We start from the raw sequence: 22,861 nt of genomic DNA on the forward strand, positions 1-22,861 counted from the left end.
AATCCTGGGAAAAAATATGTGTAATGAAGCCAGTTCTCATCTATTTGTGTATGCTAAAGGCACGGGCACAATTTCTTTCCTCTCAGTGGAAGGTTTGAGTGATTTCCTCAGAAAAGAAAAAAGTCCTAACCTTGCACAAAAATATAGCTCAATACTATAGTTGGCAACTGAGCAAAAGACTAATAACCCAGTAAAAATACTGACCTTTGCAAGAAAGATTCCTTTTTGACTGGAGCAGTATAACAGAAAACACACATTTCACTCATTATTATTTAGAAAGTCTCATGTCATATTGGAGGTGTCTAAGTTCAGGAATAAGGTTTGGGGACTGGCTTTAGAGAAAAAAAAAGTTTCAATTACTGTTATAATAATATATGATTGAGAAAATTGTATTTATGGGAAAGATCCATATGAGGAGAAGGAAGAAACCCTTTCATCTCCCTTAAGTGAGTTATCAGGAAATTTTGGAAGTAAATAATGAGACAGCTGTGTCCATTTAAATTAATTCACAGGATTCCCTGCCTGGGGAGGGCTGTCATTTTTTTAAGTGTTGATGACTTGTCTCAAGGAAATTGGTTTTTTCTATGCAGTGCTGTCATATGGTTAAAGTATTAAAACTGAGGCTACTTAGATTAGAAGTATAATGTAGAAATCTACATAAGTACAGAGCTCTCTTGAAGATCAAATTGGATCAGATTTGGAATGTAGAGGATGCAGGTCTAACATTTTGCTCCCTCTTTCAGGCATGAGAAAGGCCTATAATCACAGGAGAAAAGGGCTGCTGTTCTTACAACACACATATGTTTTATCCTTCTATACAAGACTAAAAATGGCTTTGCTACATCAACAAGAAACTTCTGTTAGACATAGACAACCTCTGTAAATTCAGATGGCTCAATGCTGTTCCATCCAGGGTAGCTCTATCTATGGTGATACAGCTTGTTAATGGTGCCCTAAGACGAAGGTGCAGCTGTCCTTTGTGCCAACAGGGATCCTATCACCAGGCCCTAGGCCAGGGAAGTTACTTTAGAATCAGGTGAGGTTTGACCCATATAATTCAGATTTAGTTGGCAAACTTGCTTAGATCTGAATGAATCTACTTGGACTCAGTTTGTTACTTTGAAATTTGATTTAAATCCCTGGGTTGGAGCAGAGCACCACAGACTTTAGTGGGCTCCATCTGGATGGTGGGCACCTTTGTGGAGCAGATGACAGGACTGCGGGCAAAACGTGCAGATGTGACTGATGAGTGCCTTTGTAATCAGCTTGTGATACAACTTCAGCCATGCCAAACGTAAAATTAGAGCTTATATAAATGCATAGAATACAAAAACTAGCAATCTTGAAGTCCTACATTACGTAAAAAGAAAATGCCTCTGTGAAGCCATAACGTCTTTCAAAGGTGTTTGTTATCTAGTCCAAATGCAAAGTAGCTCTTTTTATCTTCAGAGCACCCTATGCATATTAATTCATTCCCAAAACATCTTTGCAAAATGGATACTGTTATCTCTCACCTACAGATAGACAAATCGAAACTGTTTGATGGGAAATGTTTAAAGGCACCAGGGTGAGACAAGTTTCTTTACATGTAACATTTCAGCTCTCCACATCCATCCACCATCCACACACTGGAATGTCTAAGTAATTTTAGATGGGGTAGCCAGGTGCTGCCAGCAAGGTGAGTTATTTAGTGCATGTCTGGTACACAGCCACCTCCACAACCTGCATTGCTTGACAGCGTGCTGGTTCAGAGCTCATTCCCTGTTTCTGCAGTGCTTGGTATTAATAGATCTTCACTATAAATAACTGAGGTTTAACAGCCACTGCCTGGTTTTAATTTCCTCAGACCTGTGCCCTCCTCTTGACTGTCTGCCAGGACTGTAAACCAAAAAGGCAAATGTGACTCACTAGGCCCAAGATGAAAACATTGCCTAAACATGGGAAAACTTTTCTTCTCCCAACAATGTTAGCTCAGTAAAATACAGATATTCTTTTTCTGGTAGAGAACTTGAATTTCCTTTAGAGTGACTACATCCCTTTAAAGGCTGTGTCAAAATCATGAATATAAATCTTAGAGATCGAATTCAGATTCTGAAGTTTCTGACCCCTTGTCTATGAAGTTATGCTTGGTGCTATTTATTCTTGAGTACAAAAGCATGCCACATTTCAATACGGTAAAGTTACAGCCATTTGCAGCACATAGAGCCTTGGATGTATACTGTAAAATTTGCCTGAAGTACTGAATTCCAAAATTAGACAATGTTAGATCTCTAGAGGTAAAAATAAGTTTTAAGAATCGTAAATATGAATGGAATGTTATTTTTCAGATTCAGGATACAGCAGTAAGTTTAAATGGAACTGAGGCAGCATTTATATCCTTTTCACGGCCTTTGCTCCAAATAATCACATTTTAGGCCAGAAAGATCCAAGGGAGAGTGTGGAATGTGGAACAGAATGAGGAAAAAACAAAGGTAGATGAAGCTAACTTAGAGGAGTCTGCAAATGTAGCAACAGCTTTGAAGTTTCTCTGTTTTAAGTCACTATAAATTATTGAGAAGCCTGCTGAAACTCCTGTGCATGTACCATATGCCTCATTAGAGGCAATCTTAAGTACCTAACAGCTTGATATTTACTGTAAGGAAAAGAAACAAAGTTAAGGGAGTACTGCAATATTTAGACAGGTATATTCTCTTCCAGAACTGGAAGTAATAATTATGTCTTTCTTTTCACAACATGTTTTACCAGCCAGTTGCTCTCCAGGTGTTAATTTGTTAAGGAGAGAACCAAAACATTTGCCTTACTGTTCAGGTAAGCATTTATAGAGAGAAAATGGTTAAAAATTAATGTATACAGCACCTTAGCAGCACACAGCTCTTTAAACAAAGTAGGATTCCATACGTCTTAGCACCGACAGAAAAAGAGAGTGAAATTCAGGCTAGGCATCAGGAATAAATGCAAAGCAATATCAAAGACCACTCAGTTTCACAGTCACACGTTTCCATGAAGATAGAGCCCCTGATCTCAGCTGCAGCCCTTCCTGGAGCTTGTGAACCCTCCATAGGGAGCACACCAGAGGAACAGCTCATAGCAGCCACCAGCTCCTTCCACACAAGCTGTCATCTTTCCCCCAGGAGTTGCTACCAACTGCCACACCACCTAACCAGGCATGGGCCCCTCTGAGGAAAGGAAGAAGTTTCAGGACCCAGACAAGATGGTGGGTAGTAGCTGCTGCTCCCAACATCAGCAGATTAGCAAAGCCCAGTGTTGGCTCCCTAGCAACCTCTAAGAAAAGCATTTCCAGGATCGTGCCATCAGATGCCAAGGAACTTGTGAGCCTTATCAGGAACAGTTTTGGCTAATTTATTGATTTCCAATTTTCTACAGGGAAATTAACTAGAGAGTGAAAAAGCTCTAGTGAAAAAAGCTAGAGAGACTATTGATTTTGGATGTGAGGTACACCTAAAACAATTGCCACTCTTACCCTAGGAATCAATCCCCCCTCAATAAAATATCTCAGATGGGGAGCTGAGACTATGTTTTTTAAAACTGGGTTTTTTTTCACAGAGTCTGTTGGTTGTCGTGGAGAAATAAGAGGAGAACATTTTCTCCAGTATAGCTTGCTTTCTCTCTCCTTTTTACTTACATAACCTCATGGAAGCTTGGTTTCACCTGTAGTTAATGCAAATCAAAGCCAAAGCACTGTTACTAATGGTATCTAAACATCTGACATTAATTGAATAGTGGGAAATGTATATCATTAATTTGTGGTGGTGATAATGGACTTGATGGACTTGGTGGTGGAATTGGACTCTATGATCTTAAAGGTCTTTTCCAACCAAAATGATTCTATAATGAAGAATATTCTGACTTCTGAAAGCAGTCAATCTTTACTAAATGAATGCTGTTCTACAAGACATATAACAAAACTGATTAAATAGTAATTATTCCCTCTAAGCAGTAATTCTTCAGTGAAACTAAGAGATACGTGTAATAGCTTTATCTCAACGTGTTTTCAATAAATGCCAAGATTTTGCCACAATAGCCAAGATGCTTCTGTGCAGCAAAAATGGAGTAAGACAAAATTAACGCTTGAAGCAGTATGTAGTAGAAACATTTCTTCCTTTGATTATCATAGTGCTGTTCTTGCAGGACTCCACGTTAGCATTCGCCTGCCGGTCTTCTGTGTGGTGAGGGGTATAAAGAGGATTCTTTATCACAACGGTTGGAAGCGGACAAAATATGCTGCTGGGTAGTACCCATAAGTATCTTTGACAGAGTCCAAAATAACAGGAGGAAACAAAGAAAACACAACGGTGTTCCTCTTTATACAGTCAAGCAAGACAGAACAGAGATCTGCATTAGAAACTTTATTGTCTGCTGAAAACAAACTGCCATTAATTTTCTTCTGAGGGCTAACTACCCGTCCTTTTTTGTTCCAACAGTTAATACCTACGATTTGTCTAATCTCCCCCTGCAGTGCTTGCCATAGGTTGCTTTTGATGTTTGAAATTGATGTTGTTGAAGCTGCAGCTCCTCCTCATGGGGAAGCAAAGCCATTCTTAAGATATGACATGTTCTAGACTTTTCTGTGGGGAGTAACAAAAGAGCTGGGTGCATCTTTTGGTGTAAGCCAGCAAAATGGTATACATTATGTATATAAGTGTATATATATGTATATACACTTGTATACATAATGTTATATATACATTGAACATGAAATGCTGTGGGATCTGGAGCTGTTTAGCCTAGAAAAGAGGAGACTCAGGGGAGAACTTATTAATGTTTACAAATATCTAAATGGTGGGTGTCAGGAGGTTGGGACATCCTTTTTTTTTTTGATGGTATCTAGCAACAAGACAAGGGGTAATGGGATGAAGCTGGAACACAAAAAGTTCCGTTTAAACATAAGAAAAAACTATTTCACTGTTCAGGTGAGGGAGCCCTGGCAGGCTACCCAGGGAGGTGTGGAGGCTCCTTCATTTGGAGGTCTTAAAGACCCGCCTGGACACGTTCCTATGCGACCTGATCTAGGTGACCCTGCTTCTGCAGGGGGGTAGGACTGGATGATCTCTGAAGGCCCCTTCCAACCCCTACCATTCTATGATTCTGTGATTCTGTGTTCTCATATACACAGGCTGAGTGCTGCACAGCGAAGAAGCATCAGTCTTCAGTGACTCTCATTTTGTAAGCCACTCCCCAAGCTAAGAGGCCAAAGTCTCCAGCCTCAGGCTGAAAGTCTATTAATGCCAGATTCTGTATTTGCCTGATGATTTAACTGAGTTTAGGTATCTGCCTTGAATTTACTTGCATACACTCTGTATCTCTTATCCCACACACTGAAGCTGTTTTGTGCATTGTAACTGCTGCTGCTATCCAAAGAGACTTTTCATCTGCAATGCGCATGAGGGCCTGAGATGAGTGAGATTCTTCTCTAATTACTCTAATTACTTCCCTCCTCTATATTTCGCTTTATCAGTTCCTGTTCTTCATTATACTTGCCTGCCGGCAGAACTGGTTTGTGGGTCGTATCATATACAGTTCACAGAAGATTCAAAAGGTACAATGAGCTGTACCCTAACTTAGGCAGGACTTGGCTTGGTAAGCTATACATTTAAGTATGGATGTTCTATATTATCAGCTCCATTTTAATTTTAGCTTTTATTTGGAGTTTCATGGCTAACAGAGAATAGCATTTTTCTGTCAAGACCTCAAAGAGTAATTTAGAGCTGTCCAAGTCAGCTCGGAATAAGTTACTCTAAGTAAGCTAATGTTTTAATCTTTAGAAACACTATACATGTTGTGGTTTTTTAGGTGCTGAGTTCATGCATCTTCTTTCTCTGGGTTCTGTAGATTAATGCTCTAAAACTATGTTACTACATAAATTTACTGAGTGGTACAGCACAAGTTAGTACTCAGAAATCAAAGCTAGATGTCTTAAAGTGAATCCAGGAACAGACTTATTGTATAACTGAGAAGAAAATAAACTCCAGCAATCATAAAGCAACTTGACCAGATGCAACAATAGAAACAGTCTCACTCAAGGAGTTAGTAAAAATCAAGTCTTCTGAAGTCTATTTTCATTATGAGAAGAAAAGGTTAATACAATTAAGTTTTCTGGAGGAACAGTGGTTTACATACAAAGTGAAGCATTTGTTTTCTCACCAACTAAACAAAGACTGCCTGTAAAGTCCTGTTTCCCTGAACGCTTTGGGGCTCCAGCAGCATGAGATGAGAGTTTGCAAGCCTTTCACATGCCAGAGCACTCTTTCAAATTTTTCTTGAGGCTAAACCTTGCCAACTGTTGTTGCCTTCGTTCTACACCTCTGTGTGTTTCCATAGGGTTCCTGTGGTTCCTCCCACAGGCAAATTGGTATCATTAAATCAAGTCTCCACCACTGCATTTCTCACCACACCTACAGAAAGCTTTGGAGCCCCGTGGCCCAGCTATTGCCCACACTTGAAAGGGTTATCTCTGGCTTACTCGTTTACCTCAGTTACTGTAGAACAGAAGCATATGTAACTATTCCCTCACTTTGCCAAGGGTGGGAGGTATGCTGCAAGGTTTTTATTCAAGCAGTGTCCTTTTCCGACCTTCATATATTTAAAGCAATATTGGCAGTACTGTCTATATCTAAGCTTGTTTTTCTGTTCTTGTGTCCCTTCTCCAGTTATTATAGTAAATTTTCAATCATTTAGTGTGATGTTTCTCAAGACAATAGTTATCTCAGATTGACTTTCTACACTCAGAAAAATGTTTTTCCTCTTGCTGACTTTGCCAAAAGACTCTCTGTCCCTGGAGATGGAGAACAAGAGAGATTGAGAGCAGAGTATAAAAGAGGAGGAAGGGCATGCCAGAAGGGGCAGGCGGTGGTTATCCTGTTGAAGCAGGCAGAACGGAACCGCTGCTGGTGTATGGCAGTTCAGAGCCAGCTTGAACCAGCTGCTTCAGGTCTGTGCCTAACTAAAAAGAAACAAGCTACTCGTGAGAAGCCTGTACCATGCTGCAGTGTACAAATACTCTGCAATTACCATGAATTTATTGACTGTGTGATTTTTTTTTTTAGTATCACAGTCTGTCACCTCACTGCTTTAAATAGATCAACATGCTTCAGAAGGATTTTCTCAAGAATGTGAACTTTTGTGATGAATCTTCGAATGCCACAGAGTTGTCACGATTCTTTTTTTCTGAAGTGACTTTTATTTTCCAGAGTGACATTGTAATAAGTTACCACTCACTGATAATATTACAGAAAACAAAATTAACATAGTTCCTAACCTTTGGTTGGAACTCGTGAGGTGTGTGCATTTGCCCTTGCTTCCCTAGCTGCTTTCCTTCCAGGAGCAGAGCTCCGTGTTTAAAGAAGCAAGTACAAAGTTTGATGAAAACTGCTAATTATAAAAAGATTAGCCATCGAGAAATCGGCTAATATTAAAGTTGATCTCTATCAAGTTAGCACCTATAAGAGAAACAGAGAAAGATCACCTATTTTCAATCTCACTTTCATTCCTCCTGTACTGACATAGAATCATAGAATCATAGAATGGTAGGGGTTGGAAGGGACCTTTAGAGATCATCTAGTCCAACCCTCCTGCAGAAGCAGGGTCACCTAGATCAGGTCGCATAGGAACGTGTCCAGGTGGGTCTTGAAGACCTCCAAGGAAGGAGCCTCCACAACCCCTCTGGGCAGCCTGTTCCACTACTCCATCACTCTCACAGTGAAATAGTTCTTTCTTATGTTTAAATGGAACTTTTTGTGTTCCAGCTTCATCCCATTACCCCTTGTGTCCTGTTGCTAGATACCATCAAAACAAAGGGATGTCCCAACCTCCTGACACCCACCCTTTAGATATTTATAAATGTTCATAAGATCACCCCTCAATCTCCTCTTCTCCAGACTAAACAGCCCCAGTTCCCGCAGCCTTTCCTCATAAGGAAGATGTTCCAGTCCCCTGATCATCTTGGTGACCCTGCGCTGGACTCTCTCCAGCACTTCCCTGTCCCTCTTGAGCTGAGGAGCCCAGAACTGGACACAGGACTCCAGATGAGGCCTCACCAGGGCAGAGTAGAGGGGGAGGAGAACCTCCCTTGACCTACTGGCCACACTCTTCTTGATGCATCCCAGGATGCCATTGGCCTTCTTGGCCATGAGGGCACATTGCTGGCTCATATTTAGCTTATTATCAATCAAGACTCCCAGGTCTCTCTCTGCAGAGCTGCTCTCCAGCAGTTTGACCCCCAGCCTGTACTGGTGCATGGGGGTTCCTTCCCAGATGCAGGACTCTGCACTTGTCCTTGTTGAACCTCATGAGATTCCTCTCTGCCCAGTTCTCAAGCCGGTCGAGATCCTGATGAATGGCAGCACAGCCTTCTGGGGAATCAGCCAGTCCTCATGTCTTGGACAACTTTGAAAAAATCACCTTTCTTCCTATTCTTCCTCCCCTGGAGCATCTTTCTTATGAGGAAATGCTGCAGGATCTGGGACTGTTCAGCCTGGAGGAGACTGAGCAGGGACTTCATTAATACCTACAAGTATTTAAAAGGTATATGTCAAGGGGATGGGGCAACACTTTTTTTCTGTAGTGTCCAGTGACAGGACGAGGGGTAATGCACAGGAACTTGAACACAAAAAGTTCCACTTAAACCCAGGGAAAAGCTTCTTTACTGTAAGGGTGAGGGAGCCCTGGCACAGGCTGCCCAGGAAGGTTGCAGAGTCTCCCTCTCTGGAGGTTTTCAAAACCCACCTGGACGTGTTCCTGTGTGACCTGACCTTGGTGGACCTGCTTTAGCAGAGAGGTTGGACTAGATGATCTCTAAAGGTCCCTTCCAATCCCTAACTTTCTGTGATTCTGTCAAGAGAAGCTGATACTTCCTCCTTGGTGAAGTGCTTTGAGAACTGTTAGCGAAAGGTTCTCTGCCTCTTGCTCAAATTGGTAATACTAAAGATTACTTAGTACTAGAATTGGTCTGAGTCCAGGGGAAGATTTAAATACACACCAGTGTTCTGGAAGAAGACTTTTATCTGAATGAGTTAATGATTGATCCTTGGTGCATATGCATGAACCGTAGGTAGTTAAAGTTTACAAGAATCTCTAGCTCATTGCAATAAAGTCAGCAAGTACTACCGCGCTTCATAACACATGTATATCCACCTCCATATGCCCAGCCCAGGTTGAGTGACTGAAGTCAGGAAATAAATCAGTCTTTTACCTCTGAGTCACTGCTTTTTTGTATATTTGCAAAAGTAAACCCTAATGTTTGCAATTGTAAGCACAGACATCCAGGAGGTGATCTGGCTGCCTCATTTTTAGTGGGAAATGAAAGAAGAGGCCTTAAGATATCAACCTTCTTCTAGGAGAGAATGGTTTCACGAGACCAAAAGACTTGAAATCCATCTCACACATGGTGGATGTCCCTGCTGCAGCAGTTTCCTCTTGTGCTTGCTGCTGACCTGCTCTCTAACCCTGAAAGCGGAAGACTCACTCATTTGACTTCCTCCTCACAATTCCTTGCTGCCACATGTGACACATGATACCACAGCCTCTCCCTGCCGCCGTGCCTCCCATGGGTCAGATGTGATTGATGCTTCACATGGGTAGTTCCTTGACATCAGGAGAAGCTGTTACTGTTGGGTCCTGCGTGCCAAGTCAGCTGGAAAGGGCTTGCTCAGGATGAGCCTCATACTGTAGCACAGGACTCTGGAGGAAGGTGATGCCTCACCATGTGGTTACCCCATACAAATGTGGCCATGTTGCATGCATGACTTTGCAGGTGCTGACGAAAGGTATCTACGTCCCTCAGGAGATAAGGAAGTTGCAAAGCCAGCAGCTTGCCTGAGCAGTCCATGAAATCTTATTACTGAAGAGGTAAGAGCATTAAGAGCAGCTGTATGGGTCAAACAAAAGATCTGTCTTGCCCAATTCTCATCTCTAATAGTGGCCAAGAAAAAGACATAAGAGCAGGGCAAGAGCAGAGGGGTACTTCCCCAGAATATTCTTCTAAGCCCCAGCAATTTATGGACGTCCGGCAGCTGAAAGTTATGTTGGACTATTCCTAAAGGGATAACATCTTTGGAATGTAGCTGATCACATTCCACCTCTTTCGTGAGGAAATCCTCCAAGCATGGCTGATAGCAAATGAGACAGCATGTTAAAAAAGAGGATGCCATCTTCTTTTAAAAAAGCTCTAAAACCTGAGGTTTCCAAAGCCCAGGAAATCCCTGTGTAGTGGGAGCACTGCTTTGTAACTGGTCTGCCTCTAACTGTACCACATCAACAGACTCAAAGCCTTTCATCCTGCCTATCATGGATTGCTGCTACCCACTCTCATGGTGGCACAGGTGGAGATGTTCTGCCTCTAAACATCATGTCTCAGTTAAGGAGGTAAGTAGGTGCTTTCAGATGCTGTTGCTATATAAGTGAACCTAATGCCAGGTCTCACAGCAGCACAGCCTTTTTAAAGTAAAGATTGATGAACGTTTTGAGAGAGGCAACAGCTTTGGCCTGAATTAAGCGTTTTAGCTGGAATTGTTCTTGATGTAAGTATTGCAGCTTCATCCCTGGCATCAAAACTCACTTTTAAGTAAGGCTCTGACGTCTTTGAGAATTTTCTCGTTGGAAGAGGGGGACTATATTCTGGCCAACTTCTTTATGTCCACCCATAAATCTTAGAGGAATCGGACCTCCTCTGCCAGTGAAACCATTTCAGAGGTGAACAGTGAGAGAAGGCAGCAGCTCACGGGCACCGTGTGTGCGTCTGTGAACGGGGCTTACCGCGGCCACGGACTCGGTGCCGGCCAGGAGGAAGCGGCACAGGTGCGCGGGCCCCCGGGGGATCTTCCCAGCGTGGGCTGCGGGGGGAACTCGCGCCGCCGCTGCCCGCCTTAGGGAAGCTGCCGCGCAGCCCCGGCTTGGGACGGGATGGGCGGCGGAGGGTCGTAGCTCGCCATGCTCGCCGGCCGGGGCCAGCGGCTGCCGGGCAGGTAGCGCAGGGTAGGGCGGCGGGAGGAGGCGCCGGTCAGGTGCTGGGGAGGAGGGAAGAGGCGGGGAGCGGCGGGCAGGTGAGCGGGAGGCGCCCGGGGAGAGAGGCGGACGCTGCCCTCGGGGCTCCGTCGGCCCCGGGGCGCTCGGGGCGCTCAGGACGCCGCGGCTCTCCCCCCTCACTCTGCCTCTCTCCCTCTCTTCCCGCGTCCCGAGGATGAGCAGAGCCGAGGGCGTGCGCTTCAGGCGGGTGGCGATCCGCAGGAAATCCAATCCCGGCGCCGCAACCGGAGCAGTGCCCACCTGCCCGGCGGGGCCCCCAGCGCGGAGGACGCCCGCAGGTAACGGGGGGGAGTATCGGCGGGGGGAAACGGCACGGGGCCCGCTGGCCCCGGACTGAGCGGGGAAGGCAGCGACACCGGCCTGCCCGGGTCGGTCTGCTATGTGAGTGCGGTATGGTGCGAACTGGCTCCTACAGCCTTCCTCCGCTAGTTCGCCTGGCGGCGGGCCGTTTGCGTAAACAGAAGGTAGTGTTTCCCCGTCAGAGTCGGGGAGGAGGCTTGCTTCATCAGTTCTCGGCGTGCGTGCCTGTGCGGTGAAGAGGGGGTCTGGCGTGACTGGCCCCGCCAGTGCCGTGGCGGCTGTGAAGCTTCTTCTCGGAGAGGCTGAGCCGGGGAGGGGGCTGCCCGCCGGGCCCTCGGTGTGAAATGTTCTTAAGCTGTAGTTTGAACAGCGCTTGAGAGGGGCAGGAAAGCAGTCTCTCTGGTTTGACAGACCCACGCCTCACGCCTGTCCTCCTGGCTGCCTCTTTCTTTACCCCCTTCAGCAAAAAACCTGTGTTAGACTTGTTTGACTTGTTATTCTTCAGAGGACAGATGGTACGACATCAGTGCTGTCCTCCGAAAAGGGCCAGTCAGCTTAGACTGGTTATCTGCATTACCTTGGCCGTGCTGTATAACTAAGATATTGTGGAATCCAAACTTCAGAAAGTTGTTGCTTATGAGTGAGTTAATGCACACACCCATTTATGTGTCTAAATCCTGCGACTCTCAGGTGCCAACAGATGTGACATGCTTGTGATGTCACAGCAGCTTGGTTTATTGGATGTGGAAGGACACAGTTAATGAAATAAAGCTCACTTTCCAACATGCTTGTTATATTGTTGGGAGTGAAACATGTCAAATACAAGGGTGGGATGTTTTGCTTGGGGAGTGCCTTTTCCCAAATTTCTGGGCAAGAGGTCTGCTTTATTTAACAATGAGTCTGCACAGATAAGAACAGGCTGGCCACACTGTTCATAGTGTGCTTTATTTTGGCTTTAACGTGTAGCAACTTTGAATGTGCACATGAACCCACAATTTTTTATTGTTAGTGGGATGATGTTTTTTCCTCAAGGCTTTCCTTGCATATTTACATTGGGAAAGCGGAATTTGTAGCTGTATTTGTAGTATGTAAGCTTACTGATTTCTTTCTCCTCTAATAGAGGTGTGCTTACAAAATTAAGGTAAGGAAGTGAACCCAAAGGTGGGAAATAAAAGGGAGACTCGTTGATAATTCTGGGCTTTTCTCATGGAGGTACATAAATTCTCCCTCTCTCTCATTCATAATCCATTTCTCTTCTAAAATGAGGTGAAGAAACCTTGTGTATGCAAATAATTTCATTTATTTTAGTGGGACTTTGCATCCTTACTTCTCCCATGGGCAGAGGCCATTGCACCTTGTGCTCTGACATCCTAGAATCCTAAGATAGCTTCATAGCTTCCTTGTCTGTTCTTTATAGTCACTTGCTTTTGTTGCTGACAAAAGGTGCTCAGACTGTCTTGATTCTGCAAGTAGAAACTTTAATCGCCAGGTGTCATGTAAAGCTGAATGTGTTCTTTCCCCTAGAAAAAAAAAAAATCAAGTATTTACACTTTTCTGGCTTACGAAATGCTAACTAGATTTTAAACAGATTTTCTAATGCAGGAGTATACCTTTGACCTGCTTGAAAACCTTAGGGGGAAGGAGGAGTTAGCAGTGCCCACCTCCTTGTCTCTGCCAAGTGTTGTGAAATATACCAATTACATTATTGCTTGGGGACAGAGCTCTGACAATTGTCTCAGCTCTGTATCCTGAAAGGAACTTGAGAAACTAAATGCATTAGCTGAGCTACATTTGCTTATAGATACATTAGGAAAAAAAGGCTGGATTATGTATGTGGCAGGCATATTGGAACGCTTGTTAGACTAGTTAATTGGTGCAACGACTTCTAAGACTCATTGAAACTTCTATACACTAACAGTTTCCTTGCAGCCTTTGACACTGACCTGATGAAGTAGGGAACATCACAGAGTTTCTGTGCTGTGAGGCAGAAGATCAGGTAGTATTTCCATTCTTGATGATGTTTGAAAACATTTATTGTGCCGAAATGGGCTACTTAAGGTTTCTGTTACAACATCAGTCTTTTGTTGTGCCTTGCAATCCAAGTGTTGGACTTGTAACAGAAAAATCCTTCTGCTCTTCAGCATGTTATAGTTCAAGTTACTCAGCTTCATTGTCAGGTGCAAAATTGCAGATAATTTTTTTAATGTTTGAGTTTGAAAAAATTTCGTGTGACTATACGACAAAACAAACAATTATTTCCCATCAGAAGTTGACGTTACTTTAAAAGTATGCACAAATGAGTGCTTGAATTTTCAGAAATATATTGAAATGGCTGGAAAATGTCAAGGCTGATATCTGGGGACAGTTTAGAGAAGAACATTCAGTGGAGTAGCACAATTAATAATCTATTTTTCAAGAGAATTGTGTAGATTTGGAGTCTTCTGCTAAATTAGAATTCAGAGTTGATACTAACTGGAACAAATATCTTCTTCAAATTCATCTCTGTGTGTTAACTCAATGTGAGCTCTCTGCCAAGAAGCAGGTGTAGGTTACTGCTTGCTTGTTCAGCACCTTTCACAAGCCAAAAGCTCTGCAAAGTGTGAGCATGGCACTATTTTGATTCTGCATGGACTAAGTTATCCTAGAAGGCTGTATCTCCAGCTAGTCAACTTGATTTAGCTGTGAAGACACAGCTCAGAACACAAGGACACAGTAATTTGCTTTCATAGCAAGAAATAGCTTTTTCCTGCCATCAGTAGAGTCTATCCTCTCTGCACACAGTCTAGGTTAAGTTTTGTGCTATTCAAATCTTGCATTGGTCCCTTGTCTTTGTTCACTGAAGTGCAAATTTACACCACTTCTAGACTCTTCTTCTCTTTCTTTTCCTCTAAATATATGTCTGTTGTCATTGTACCATTTATTGGCAGTCTCAGACATTGCAGTTTGCCTCTTAGGGAGATGAGGTAATTTGCATTCAGGACAGCATCCACTGCAGCAAGGTATCTGCAAACGCTGACAGAGGAAAAAAATAGCTCTCTGCTACTACTGTTGTAGCTCTGCCTTTAAATGGATATATTTGTGGATATGTGGATATGTTTGTGTTAACTAAACTTCAGCAGACTTCTGGGTTTATGTCTTGCAGTGGGAGATAACTGAGACTCTTAGTAGTGTGCTGCTCTAGTCTATGAAAAATATATTTATTCAGGAGTGTGTTAATTAAAAGCTAGAATGACCACTGTGCCCTGATGGGATTTTTGTGTGTTGTTTTGTTTTTTAAAAGCAAGTAAGGAACTTTGGACTGCCATTCTCCTTGCTCCTGGCGTTTTATTACCCATTGCATTTTGTTGACTGGTCTGCAGTGATTGAAAATCTGATTGCTATACAGTGTGTTCAGGGAAAACCTATATGATCATTAGGGCCAATCTAAGCAGTGATTGGAATCTGTAAATGCTTTAGAGACCATTGCAAAAGAGAACTAATTACCTTACATGCCTTCCTGGTGAATGCAGGGTTTTTGAAGTTTTTCTGAACTTGAGATTTATCAAGGAGAGCTGATATTTAAAAATCCTAAGAGAGGAAGGTGAATATATAGGAAATTGCTTCTAACTACTCCTCCCTTCAAAATGAGAAAAAGTATTAAAAGTTGCTTTACACAGAACTTACATTAAAATACATTTTCCTGTCTGTTATTAGAGAGCTTCCTGTTTCTGTGAGCCAAATTAATCTTGCGTGCCACCTATTGAAACAAATGTGTTATTTGAAAGTCCCAGGAAATAGAACTTAACTTCCTCAAGACAGTTCTATTGTTTTCTTATTCCTTTCTTCTCCTGATTCTTCTCCCATTATTTAGGATCAAAATGCTCCCTTTAAAGCCAATAATAGCGTACCGTTTGGTTCATAGACTATTCAGTACTGAAGTCACATATGTATCTTGGGTTGGCTTGGTGTGTCTGTTTAGCCTGTTTCAACACCATCAGCTTCACCCAATGATTGTTGTTGATCTTGTAATACTGACTTCTGGTGGTCAGGGTAGTGATTTCCTTAAATAAATTAGAATTTGTGTTCACTGCTTGGCTTGCTAGTGACAATACACAAAGGGTCAAGGACGAGATACAATTTGATATGAGTTTGCTGACAGTAATATAGGTCTCCTTTGCTGGGGAGACTTCATTAGAATATACTCCAAGAAGGCAAATTTGTGGAGATGCTAGTAAATGCCATTCCTGAAATCCTTTTAGGCATAGCTGAAATTGGGAAAGTAATAGTTTGTGCACGCAATACAAATGATTTTTTTTGTACAAAATCACAGGAGCTGGTTGGTTTTGCAGATAAATTAATAACTATATTTGGGAGATTTCTGGATTGGAAAAGGAGAGGTTTCTCAAGGAATGTGTTTATTTTTTAGGTGACAAGTACATAAAGATTGAGAAAAGAAGCTGTTCATAAAAAAAAAAAGGCATGATTTGCCCTTGCCTGTTTTGTCCCTTGTCTGTTGATACCTGTGCTGCTTAAGACTGTGGTTATCAGACTTTTCACCCCCTTGGTGAGGGACTATCTTATCTCCCGGAATTTCAGTAAAAATTCCATCCATAACTGAGCAATATTTGATGCTGTTTGTCGGTATGTCTTGAGCACAGTGTGATCTGTGATAAAGCAATCCAGCTCCCGTGTTTTGTACTGTTATGTCTTAAAGTAGTGTTATGCGTGAGCTGTGTAAGACATCATCTTCTTGGGATGAAGGGTTTGTCAGAGGGAAAAGAAAAATACAAAGCAACCAAATTTTAAAATAGTTCTGTTAATGCTGGGGGTAGATATTCTTAAAAACCTTCTCAATTCAATATTTCAATGAAATTACTGACAGTGAATCTTGCAGCTGAGACTCTAGGAAGGGAAAAAATGTCTTTCTGTTCCTGTATGGGATACTGAATCCAATATCTCTCCTGAATAGAAGGCCGTCCAGGATGAATAGCTGATTACATTTGAATGATGGGAATCATCCCTTCCATCATGTTAAATCTGTGAATAAACTTTGCCTCCAGCTCTTGATGCTCGAATCTTTTTAATGAAATGCATAGCTGCAGACAGCTCAATATATTCAGGTCATTATCAACAAACTCCTGTACTTTGGACAATGAAAGACAGAATTCTGTTTAGAGAGGGCGTCCCTTGAACAGTAGTTTTATGAATAACAGAGGCAAGTAAAAGGAAGAAATTGAAAGAGGAATTTTTGTTTCTTCAACTAGATGGCTTATAGGTAGCATTTAAACCAAGGTGGCTTTAGCAGAAGAAATTACTTTTGAAATTAATGTAGTGAAGGAAAGATGAGGCTTTGTTGAAACATTGACAAACCAAGTAAAAATCAGAGCTCTGGTCACAGCACACAAATACAGAGAAGTAAAGTGATACAGAGAAATGAGTAAAAGCAGAAGAGGAAAAAAAAATATCTGCTACAATAGTGTACAAAGCCAGACTTTTAAAGAAATGTATATTTAATAAGTTTCGGAGCAATCTGACACCTCTGATTACACTGAGTAAAATGGAGCATAAAATGGATTAAAATTGGAGGCAAAAGATACTGGGTAGAAGACAGGGCAGAGCAATGAAATAGTGTTAGTTACTAAGTATTAATGCTAAGTGTGTCACAGATGTTAATGTAAAATAAGTAGCCTGGATGTGGTGGAACTGTAATGCGAGATGTGAAATCCTGTGACTTATTCCTGCTTTCTGAGTGAAACAAAGATGATAATGCAGCTGGCTTACAGGTCTAGCCTTCCCCTCACAAATCACTGCAGGCATTTGCACTCCCTCTCTAATAGATGCTGGTGTGCCCAAATGTAGATGAGGATCTGGGAGAGAAAATGATGACCAGTGATTAAAATAAGCCTGCCTGGATTTCTTCTGCCCTTCTTAAAGATCCATTTTTTTTCTTAGTTGAACTCTTGGTTCTGTTGGTTGCTGTTGTGACTGAGTCCTCATGGTAGGGACTTCCAGATAGTGGTAGAATGGCACCCAGCATTGTATCTGTATAATTATGTTGTAATTCTCTCCAGCTCCTGGAGATTTCAAACCTGCAAGCCGTGAGCACTAGTGCTATGGTACCAGGGCTGCAGGTGGCCCTGCTGCAAGCACCTGCCCTAGGCTCAGGTTTAGTGCTGCATGCTTACTCTGGACCAGCTGGATCCTGGATGGGCCTTCTGTGCCATCTATTTGGGGACTTTGTGATAATTGGAGCAAAAGTCAATGAGGAAGTTTCTAACTGCACCTTTTGTGTGTCTTATGTTTCTGTGAAGCATGAGAGGTCTTGATCTGGAAAACTTGGCACCCTCCTGGCCATGCATGATGGCTTGTGGAGACTGAAGAAGGAGGGAGTGTAGAGATCCTTTCCACTGGTTCTGGCTGATGGTCCTCATCCAACTGGCTGCTGTTCCTTGTGGGAAGTGTCTCGTCTTTATGCTGCAGCTAGTATCCTGGGATAGGGCAGCTTCTCGCTATCTACTTAAGGGTTATATTGGTATATTATCTCCCTAATAATCTGAAGTATTCAGTTACTTAAGCTGTTTCAGGCTCCTAGGTTCTCTTCCACAATGAAACAGGTATTTTAAATCAAAACTCAGAATTCAGGTCTACAGCAAACTTTAAAAAAACCCATAAATAACCAAAATTGTTAAAGCAAATCATACTTGAAGGTAAGTTTCTTTTTAAATGTTTTGTCTTATATCAGAAGAACTTAATGATAGCTTCTTGTAGTCAGTAATCAGAATGCTGTCACATACCACCATTCACTGTCATGTCTGTGATACTTCAGTTTCTTAATTTAATGTTAGTATATGCATTACTTTTATTTACATCAGTAATTGATTTAGGAAATGAAACTTACTGGCTAATTACATTCATCTTCAGAATTGCTGACTTAAGAATCAAAAGAAGTCACTGATACAGAAGGAAAATTTTGATAGAATGTAAACATTTTCAGACTTTTGAAGCTATACTGCTAGCCTTTTCTTCAGTTGACTCTTGCCAAAATGTCCTTCTTGATACAAGCATACTGTACATTCCTTTTCCTTTAATCTAACACTATCCCCTGTCATTAAGAAATTTAATTTCATCTGTGAAGGTAGAATCCTCTTGTACTTCACCTATTCCCCTACGAGCTAGCAGTACTACAGTATTCAAGAAAGTTAGGTAGGATGAGAGACATCTGAGGATGGTTTTCAAGAGTTCTCGGGGGTCCTTTTAACTTGCCCTTTGAAAACCTGTAACTTCTTAATTCTTAAAAAAAAAAAAGGGCTTTTATGTCTTGAAAGCAAAAGCTTGGAGATTCTTGGGTGAAAATGTGATTCTAGGGGAGGCTTTGCTAAACACCAGATTTTTGTGGTATATACAATAAAATGAGACTTGCTATCATTGCATAAAATTACTGAGCATTCTTGTTTGGGCTAATTTAAAATATAAAATTATGTCAGTTCTGTTAAGACACGTTTAACATTTGAAAGCAAGTTGTCTCTCTTTACTACTAAAAATAACTGTCCGTTTTAGAAAATTGAGTGGTTTTTAATGCAGAAGTTTAAGTTAACTTTCATCAGATTCTGGTAATCTGACTCAACTGTTGCTTTGTAATTCCCTTCACCTTCTCTTGAATTATGCATGATAATGCAGGAAACAATGTTTATCATTTCTTAGTCTACATCTAAATCCAGTGGACAAATATGCTCACCAGGCTTATAAATGAAGGGTATGCTAAAGCCTAAACTGCCTGTTAACATGCTGTTTAGAAACTGCCAAGCTACAGTCAGGTAGCAGGAGATAATTGCCATAGTGTTCTCTGGTGGGTTTTGTAGTTAAGGTGAATGGAAGCTTGAATGAAGCAAGTCAAAACACAACCACCCAAGTGCCTGGTTGTGGACATGCTCTGTTTCTAAACTTCATTGTATACTTTCCCTGTCCTGCATCAAGCATAGAGGATATAGTCAGAATAATATTCCTGATGTGCAGTCAAAGGAGAAAAAAATCCATCCTGATTTCAATGTATAGCAAGTAAGAGACCTGGCCAATATTGGTGTGGGCTGCCCTTGGTGTTTAAGTTCAGTGTGGAGAATTGCCCCTTTAAATGTTTATCTTACTTATGTTCCATATAAAGACTCTTTCTATTCAGGATATATTAAAAGGCTTTTGTTCATAGAAATGAGAACAGTATTAACATTGTTTGTATTAATAAGGAATTGAAAGGAACTTCAAAACACAAATGAGTTACCTCTTCCAGGGATTTTTATAGAGCTTAAAAAAAAAAGTGTCTTTTCATCCTAACTGTGGAGAATTACTACTTCCTGCTTTTAACAACTGTAAACTTTAAACAGTGATTCTGCTTTTTTTTCATGTGATTGATACCAACTGTGTAGTTAACTAGTTTTATATGGGATTTTTCTGATTCAGATTCAGCAAATGCAGTTGAGCTGCAACAAAAAAGTAGGCTTACTACTTTAAAAATCCGAGTAATAGCAGGATATTGGAATGTCGTATATACCACAGTATCTCACCACTGTGAATATTTTGTCCTCTTTATTATTTCATAACTACTATTTGCTAATCTTAATAGTTTTTTTGTGCTATGTGTAACTTGCACAGATGTTGAGATAGGTGATAGGTTTAAAATGAAAAAGGGAAAGAAAAAGGATTAAGTAGTTCTCATGTGCATGTCTTATATTCACTGATTTAAATATTTACATAACTTAGAAAACTGAAGAGTATTTCTAGGGTTGCCTCACATCTCAAATTGTTAGGTTACTCTTTTTTACTACAGGGTTAAGCAGTGATGTCTAAAGACATTTGCCAAAACCTTACTGAATGCTTCTGTTCTCCTGGAGTCAAGGTGTATCTATTAAGTACTCATCTGAAATAGCATGTGGTATTTAACCACTGTGAGCAAGATCATGATTCTCTTGCATGACACAGAAGAAAGCCTTCACGGTTTTCTAAAACTTCTTTGATCCAAAAAAAAAAAAATCAGACTCTTACTCTCTAAAATTCATGACTTTCACAGTGGTTTTCTGAGAGCATATTAATGTAGTCCTTTCAAACAGGAAAGTCCTTTTAAAGCTGACACGTAGAAAAGTGGTGTCTGGAAGACTGGGATAGTAATGCTGCTGAAGTATCTGCAGGGGGAATGGTTCTAAGGCACAGCAATTGAACAGAACTTTTCACATGTAACGTGTCTAGGCATACTCACAGAATCACCGAAGGGTGGAGGTTGGAAGGAACCTCTAGTGATTATCTAGACCAACCCCTTGCTAAAGTTGGTTCACCCTTCCAAGAAGATTTCACAGCTTCCCTGGGTGGCCTATGCCAGGGCTCCCTTACAGGAAAGAAGTTTCTCCTCATTTTTGAGTGGAACTTCCTGTGTTCCAGCTTAAGTCTATTACCCCTTATCCTGTCACTAGACACTACAGAAAAGGCTTGCTGCCTCCTCTTGATACTTACCATTTAGGTATTTCTACATGTTGATAAGGTCCGTTCTCAGTCTTCTCCACTTTAAGTAGCCCCAGGTCTCTCAGCCTTTCCTCATTAAGACAGATGTTTCAGTCCCCTCATCATCTTGGTAGGGCTCTGGTGGTCTCTCTCCAGAAGTTCACTGTCTCTTTTGAATTAGCCTGAAACTGGACACAGTATTCCAGATATGGTCTTACCGGGGCAGAGTAGAGGTGGGGAAGAGCCTCCCTCAACCTGCTGGTGACACTCAGTGCACCCCAGGATGCCATTTGCCTTCTTGGCCACAAGGGCACATTGCTGGCTTATGTTTAGTTTATTATCAACCAGAACTCCAAGGTCCCTCTCCAGGTAGCTACTGTCTGGCAGGTCAGTCTCCAGCCTATGCTAGTGCTTGGAGTTGTTCCTACCTACTGAAATATGGTGAAGTTACAGAATCCAAACCCTTACTTGGAGAGAAGTGACTGTACAGCATTGCAAATGAAAACTTGAGTTATGTTTTTCAGGTCTAGTAAGTGTCATTTAGTTCCCTTTTGCAGTGCCAGGCTTTGTGATTTGTTTCCTTTTGCCTGGAGGTGCTTAGGAGATGTTCTACAGATCAGGAAAAAAATTGCAGAAATCTTCTGTTACTTGAAGAGAGTTTGCTGTAGGAAAAAAGAAAACACATACAATGCCCTCTGCAGCCCTGTGGTATGGAGTGCTCACACCAGTGCTGATTTAAAGTTTTAAGGAAAAAAAAAAATTACTACTTCTTTTTCATTCCAGGAAAGGAGATTAGAGACATAAGTAGTAGTAGATGACTTGTAGATGGGAATGCATATATTTAACAGTCTTCTATTTTCCACAGTGCCCTTGCTCAGCTCTATTTGTTAGCACAGAAGTACATACAAGAATCAGAAAACCTACTCCTGCCTCTCTCTGCTTCCCATGTTCATTCTTAGGGAGTCCTTTGTGTCATTAATATTAGGGCTGTTTTTGTGCCCACATACCACCTCCAATCTATAGTTTGGGATGGAAATGTAGGACTTTCTCAAAGTATTCTTCCTCCCTCAAGAAATCAAATAAAGCTGTTACCTTCAGTTTCAGGAAGAAAAAAAATGCTTTTTAAATATGAAAAGTGAGAATGTTTCATCCTTGCTAAGATTGTCAAGGACTGTATGCTTATTATAGTTGGTGAGATGATAGGCAACACTAAATGTGAGTGAGACTAGTGAAATACCCAGAGCTGAGGTGCCTGAAGTACTACAATTGGATTTTTTTTTCTTTATTGGTACACGTGGAAGGGCAGCTTGTTTGAAGTTAAAATGCAATGTTTACAGTGGCTCAGGGTGTAGTTGCAGGATCAGCTTTCTGATAAGGATTTTTACCAGGTGTGGTACAGAAGGGATTAGAAAAGCAGAAGCTATTTAGTAACCTGAAGTAAGGAGAGAGGACTGCAAGCTGACTGCAAGGTACTGAATAGTCTTTATCCTAAGGATTTTTTAGATTTCTCCTTTCTATTGCTGTGTATGCTCACACTGAAAGAAGGCAGGAGACTTCTGATAGCTGGTAAGTGTGTTAAACGTTAAATGAAAAGTTCTGAACTGCTTTACAACAGCTGCTAACAAGCTGCATAGAATAAAACTAGATGAGCCTATGCTAGTGAAGAACACACCTCTGTCTTTATAAGTTCTTGAATAACACGTATTCCAGTAAAGAGAAGAAGCAAATCATATATGTGTGGAATGTATACTGCCTTCTTCTCCTGTCTTTTTTTCGATGTGTGGATGTTGTACCATTGAATGATCTGCTGTTTGAATTCTGATTATATAACTAATTCTTTGGGAAGTATGGTCCTTAACTGTAACATGGTTCTTGTTAGTATGGGTTAGTTGGATATTTTTTTGGTTAGTTGCTTTTTAATCCTGTTGTGGAAAAAAAAATTAAAAAGAAGTTGAGTTAAAATTATTTGGCACGTGGAAGGTAACTTTGAGAGACTGCAACCTTGACCTTGCAGATTGACTGAGAGAGTTCAGTGTTATGTAAAGTAGAGGTCTGATAT

At 41.4% G+C, this 22,861-nt stretch overlaps 1 protein-coding gene across 7 annotated transcripts in view; it reads left to right on the forward strand.

Annotated features, from left to right (window-relative positions):
- Positions 1–22,861, forward strand: part of LOC104560303 (protein bicaudal D homolog 1) — a 304,772-nt gene that overhangs the window by 188,197 nt on the left and 93,714 nt on the right. Inside the window, exon 1 of one of the 7 annotated variants that reach the window (XM_062010615.1) lies at positions 11,160–11,318. The exons of the other annotated variants lie outside the window; for them this stretch is intronic. Within the exon in view, the coding sequence (XP_061866599.1) occupies positions 11,195–11,318 (124 nt within the window). The 5' untranslated portion in view covers positions 11,160–11,194. Of the gene's footprint in view, positions 1–11,159; positions 11,319–22,861 lie in introns of those variants that run through there. 7 annotated transcript variants of the gene reach the window in all.

Source organism: Colius striatus, chromosome 1 (genome assembly GCF_028858725.1).
Source record: "Colius striatus isolate bColStr4 chromosome 1, bColStr4.1.hap1, whole genome shotgun sequence".
In the NCBI taxonomy this organism is placed as follows: Eukaryota; Metazoa; Chordata; class Aves; order Coliiformes; family Coliidae; genus Colius; species Colius striatus.